Source organism: Poecilia reticulata, chromosome 5 (assembly GCF_904066995.2).
Source record: "Poecilia reticulata chromosome 5, P_reticulata-male-v2, whole genome shotgun sequence".
NCBI classification, from domain to species: domain Eukaryota; kingdom Metazoa; phylum Chordata; class Actinopteri; order Cyprinodontiformes; family Poeciliidae; genus Poecilia; species Poecilia reticulata.
The window spans coordinates 33,522,929-33,528,928 of NC_088834.1; the positions used below are offsets into that span (position 1 = coordinate 33,522,929).

The 6,000-nt window shown below is 41.1% G+C and overlaps 1 protein-coding gene across 2 annotated transcripts in view; it reads right to left on the reverse strand.

The window, feature by feature from the left end:
• rybpb (RING1 and YY1 binding protein b) overlaps nt 1-3,987 on the reverse strand; it is a 55,071-nt gene extending 51,084 nt beyond the window's left edge. Inside the window, exons 1-2 of one of the 2 annotated variants that reach the window (XM_008410589.3) lie at nt 3,808-3,987; nt 3,052-3,177 (exon numbers count right to left, since the gene is read on the reverse strand). In XM_008410589.3, the coding sequence (XP_008408811.1) occupies nt 3,052-3,177; nt 3,808-3,833 (152 nt within the window). In that variant the 5' untranslated portion in view covers nt 3,834-3,987. The remainder of the gene's footprint in view (nt 1-3,051; nt 3,178-3,807) is intronic. The other variant, XM_008410590.3, reaches the window with a different exon arrangement.
• Between the last annotated feature and the right edge of the window lie 2,013 nt (nt 3,988-6,000).

Sequence of the window (6,000 nt, forward strand, 5' to 3'; positions counted from 1 at the left end):
CTGTGTAACAAATCATTTCCATCTTGGACAACAGTTGTTAAAGAGATGCTCCACTTTAATCCAGAAAATTTGCACTTTTATTTTATTTTATTTTTTTTTTACAAAAAGTTTTTTGCCTGTTTCCCTGAAGCTGAATGATTTTTTTTCTTTTAAACGAACCAATAAATCACAATGAGAGTTCTTATTTTTGGGAGACCTGCGTTCGACCAATACTTGCAAGTGAAACCAATCTTATCCACCTCAATAAAGGTCTAAAAATCAACCACTGTCTTCCTGTTCTGCTGTGAGAGAGGTTTGACTGACAGACCCACACACCAGGTTATGTCCCCATGTCTGCTGTCAACAATAGTTACTCTCTTGCTGTATTTGGCAAGGTTTAAAACCAAATAATTAGCTTTGGTCAAAATCGTAATCGACAGGTCAGGTTTTATTGGGTCAGTAATCAGTGATTGGTCAGAAAACTGCAATCAGTGCACCCATAGTAGAAATTTGAGGGGAGGGGGATTATCTTTTGGAGGGCGGTCATGCATTAATAAACCATTATTATTATATTAGTTGAAAATGGTCTCAGAACAATATTATTGGTTATTGCAATAACTTCTTGGAAATTGTACCGTCCAGTAGAATTTATAATTGAAATTGGCCAAACTTCAGCTACAACTCTCGTTTTTAATCCTTTTGCTCCCGTCCTACCAGGACACAAAAGACCACTCTTTAAAAAACTAGCAAGAAAACTTCCTGAAATTCTGATTCTGTTTGTCACAATTAGGCCTGTCATAATAAGCAGCAAATCAGTTAATTGCATGATAAATTAAAACTAGCTTAATAATTTCCATCTACAAAATGTATTGTTTTTCTCATTCTCCCTTCAGTCTGGTTCAACCAGTCTTCTCCTCTCCCCAAGGATGATTTTGTTTACAGAGATTTCATAGTTAATTTTATGTGTTGTTCTGTTTATTTTGGATGTTTGAAATATCTTACAGATGTTACAATTTAAAGTTAATTAAACTCTTGCATTATTGCGCAACTACCATAAAATTACTTGAAAAAGGTCTCAAAACAGCAATGTTATTGTTTATCACAGTAACATCTGGGACAATTTATCGTCTGGCAAATGTTTTTTTTAATGACAGTTCTATTTCTGATAAAGTGAAATTAGCAAACACTTGTGACTTAATACGTGAATTCATACTCGGACAAAAACGGTGGACAAAATATCCACACAGCCTTAAAGTGTGAAGCATTTAGCTAAGAGCATCTTGCTAGGTCTGAACACATCAAATGGAGAGGAAAAGCTGGCTCATTAGTTCTTAAAAAAAGAGGCAGCCCTACGATGACACAGCCATATTAATCAAAAGGCAAACGGGAGTTTGTGAAAGGCGCTGCAGTGATGTCAAGTGCTCCCATGTTCCCCAAAAAAACAAGAGAAATAGCCCAGAGCCAAAACACAGCGACCAAGATACGCTAGCTTCCCTGTGAGAGAGCTCAGCCAGCGTTGTGAGTTGTGGTCGTAAGTTATTCGCAGCTGGAAAGACAGCATGGAGGCGAGGAGAGTCGGACAAAAAAGATCGAACTCTATCTACTGTGTTCACCGTGAAGCAGTTACGTGGGTCGCTCCCCCGTTTTGTGTGATGTCAATCAAGCCACTTATTGTAAAAACCACAGCTAAAAAAAAAAGTTAGAGAGGAGGGCTTGTGAACAAAACCACACATGACTCATCCGTCTGTCAACATGCAACTGGTGATGCAAGTGAGCCGTGACACAGGCGACTCATCACCAGAAAACATTCCCCAGAGCGGGAGTGGGTGTTGCCATTCGCAAGAAGCAAAAGGGAATCCTGTCGCAACCACCCGTGTTTTTGAAGTTCAGTTTCCCATAAGAGAAGGCGCTTTGTGGCGACGTTGCAGAGTCCTACCCTGCATCAGGTTTAGGGGGGAAAACGCCTGGGACATCTAGGACTGAGTTAAGAATGGAGATAAAGTGTTGACTGACTGCAATTCTGGGAATTAAGACAGGTTTCTCAGCAAAAATGAAGCTATGAGGGGATAAAAGTAAGAAAAATCCTAGCAAAAGAAGCAGTTATAGGACTAAAATTCAAAACTTATTTTTATTCATTGGCATTCAAATTGAGGTCTAGTACTGCAATTTCTGTTGCCATATCATAAAAGAAAAGTTTTATTTTTATAGTTTTTATGTGTCTTTGAAACTGCACCACAGTTCTGTACAATCTGTTTTTAAAAGTGCTATACAAGCAAACTAATATTTATTACCTCAACTTTTTCTTGAACCTTTAACTACCACCTCAGTAAATACTCCCCAAATGAAAATTTCCAACTTCCTAATGAACAAAAATCTCCAGAAAATCCACCAGCATGGCTGTCATTCAGCTCAAACTGACAGCTGCAGAAAAAAAATCAAACAAAATATTAATTTTCAACAACTTCAACTCAAATATCTCATACACACAATTCTGCAAAACCTCTTTCAAGGAGCCTGTGGCATACTGTTTGACAGCAAATACAGGGCAAAAATAGCAAAACAGGTAATAAGCTTGACCTTTTGGCAAAAAAAAGGAACGTAACTGTTTTAGAAACCATTACAAGATGAAAATATAGCTAAAGCACTCTTTTATACTTCCATCAAAGTAATAAATCACACTTGATGCACCATTACAATAACCTCCTGTAATCCTACAGGTAGGTGCGTGTGTGTTTCATACCATGACGATAAGTACAGCCTTCATTCAGCTATTATGAAGTATGGAGCCTCATATTCTATGTACCAACAATCCAATCCATCCAGCCTACCTAGACGGATGAACAACGATGGGATTTCCGTCGCCTTCAAAAATCAAAAAACAGGATCCGAACAACGGCCACAATCAACAAGTATCCGCCCAAAGACAGAAGCAGGCAGTCGATCAAAGTTGTCATTCCTATGAAGTGGGATGCAAAGCAGCAGCAGCAGCAAGGAGAGTAGGAGGAGAGAGAAAAAGAGAGACGCTCAGACAGACGAGAGGAGGTAGAAACGGAGAGAGGGAGACTACGTTACCTTGTGGATGTGCCCTTCCTCACATCGCAGATGCTGCATTTGAAAGCCTCGGCGGTGTTCTTGAATGTGCACACGCTACAGTCCCAGTAGCCGTCGTCCGCCGTCTGTTTGGCTTGTCTTTTTGGCCTTATAAAATACAACAACAAAAAATAAACTATTAAGGGTCAAGTTGAGTTAACAAATGCCACCAACACGTTTCATTAATTAACAGAGCAGAAGAAGACTGACACACGGGGAGCCCGCTGTTCGCTCAAAACGGACACAAAGGTATAGCGGTGTTGTCATTATCACCCCGGGTTCGAGTCCCGGCCAGGGAGAGCTCCTTTGGGTTATACGTATCCACACAAAAACGGGCGACTATCCACAGCGTCCAACTGTACCGTCAGCTAGGCTAGCAGTGGGGCTGAGAAGCGCTGCTATATAAAAAAAATTCGGTATCGAAGCTTAGTGGGTCGGTACGCGAAACCGATACCAAACAAAGCCAATTTCGACATTGACCTTCCAAAAGGCTTCGTCGAAACAGAGTAGCGTTACATGGAATGCCCGGCGTCTCCTCGTAAAAAATTCTCTTTGTCTGTTAAGTGACTGGCTCGCAGGGAACGAGAAGCCGCCATAGTGACTGCACTATTCTAGCTAGCTGTGGCATACCCAACTGAAAAAGGGGAGAAACGATCTCTGCGTGAGAGAAACGCATCCAAATCTCGATCCCAGAACGTACAAACCCGAACCTAAACCGACCGAGGGCGGTCGCATTACCTGGTAGGGCTCTTTTTGTCGCCCATGGTGACGAATAATCCTCGAAAATAAGAAGAAAGGGGGCCTTCCTTTAATTGTCAGTGAGTGAAGTAGAATCCAGATAGAGCCGCTGCTGAAGCTGTTGGCAGACAGGCTCCACTCAGCGCTGGCTCGAGGCACGGCACAGCGACTGACTGCACGTGGTCATGTGACCAGGTACTGGCCAATCAGCGGGCGCAGAGGTTTAAAAGTCTGGAATGGATATTTAGTATCTATTTTAATAACTACTAGAGATATTTGACACTTCTCACCCCAACTCACACGCTTACGCCAGCAGACACCGAGCTGCAATTTAGATATTGTTCATAATCCTTGCAAGTAAATAAAATGTTTGTCACAACTGAATAGAGGGGATTTAAAAGTCCAAAGAAGGCGAGACTATGAAAACGAAGCAAAAATAATAGGTAATATACAGAAAGGTAAAGAAAGTTTATGCCAAAAGGGCAACTGTAAGACAGACATATCACTCAAACTGAAGCAGGTGCACCAGGAAAAGCTACGTATAAATAATACCTTACCTTTGGGGTCTCTGACCTCAGCTGTTAAATGTCACTTCTCTCTCTGCCACTTGTTGAAACTAACAGCTTTCAAATTCCCCCATAACGCATCTTCAGAACATGATCAGTATGTTTGACATCACACAATTACAACCAAATGATTGCTTGCTCACAGAAAGTTTTATTCAGCAATATGCAGAAGACTTCAATTCACCCTGCATTAATAGCTCTTCTTCTCCCCCCACTCTGCCTTGGCCCTCTGGCCTCTGACAGGCAATGTGGAATGTGTTGGCCCAAACACACCTTTCTCGTTCCTCCACTCTGCATAGAATTTAGCTCCCTGCAGGGGCAGATGGAGCGTGAATCGTCTAGGCTCATTAGCTACTCTCCACGACCCCAGGTTCCTTGTGTGAATCCCTTGATTTCCCCCTGTTCGATGTGAATGTAACCCCTCTTATCCCACTTTCCATTTACCCTGCAACCAGAGATTTGCCTTTTGCTCAGCTCATTGCATGCTTCTTTGAGCTTAATGATGACTTACTTTAATTCAGTCAAAACAACATAAGGTTCACCTCACTAGTTCTGTATTGAGCTCCAATGATCTTTTTTTGTTAGTTTTTTTTTTAACTTGGTAGCCTTAGTAATTTAGCCTGACCATTACCTTCCTGCGCAATTCTGCTTGATTATAATCTCACTTCACGGCATAGTCTAGGTTTTTACCCATTCACTTGAATTCCTCTGTTAGAGTTTCGACCGGGTCACTGTTTTAGAATTGTAGTCTGCCTGTAATTTTAACAATGGGAGCAGAGAAAGTGAACAAGGTCATTCAGTCCATGTTGGTCACTCTTCCAAAAATGTAACTAACATTAACAGTCATCTTGTTCACCTGGGCACTGGCAGGAGTATTTTCCTGTAAGCTACATAGCGTCAAACTGGTGCATTACATAAGCCATGGCCATGTTGGTAAAATGTAAGATTTTACTAACATTAGGTAAAATCTTAAATTTCAACAGAGTCCACACCTCCAGGAAGGAATCGTTTCTCAATAGCCAAGAGCCCAGATCAGTTGGGCAAAGCAAATACGGTAGAGCAAAAGGCTAGTTTTTAACCAGGCTAACAATAAATACCAGATGGAGTTAATTTGTATTCACTGGAAAAGCTCTAGAAGCTGCAAATTTTGTGCTTTTTTTTTTCTAAGAAAGAACAACTAATCTGAGCAGACTGCTTAAATCACAGGTGCAAAAGGGAAGATAGGTGTGTAATAAAAGAGACATTTCCAAACATTTATTGAGAGCAGCTGGTCCAAAGGTGAAAGAAGTGCAGATACATTACTCCCTCACTGACTGCATCCTCTGAGATGGGGCTTACATTACTTGGAAACAATTTTACAAGGCAAACAGTTAGTCCTCATTCATTATAAGAGGTGTGAAGTTCCAGCAACACAATGAAACAAAGTGCTTGTGGCCTGCTCTGAAAGAACTTTAAAGACTTTTTTTATCATGGAAAAAAGGATGAATGAATTCCCATTCATGCCAGTGGGGAAAACTGCAAAATTGAATTCCCTGGAGAGGGCTTAAAGAAACTGCTAGTCACTGTCAAGCAGAGGTGAAAGTAAGGGGGTACGGCAGGGTACTGTGTACCCCTAAAAGATTTAGCG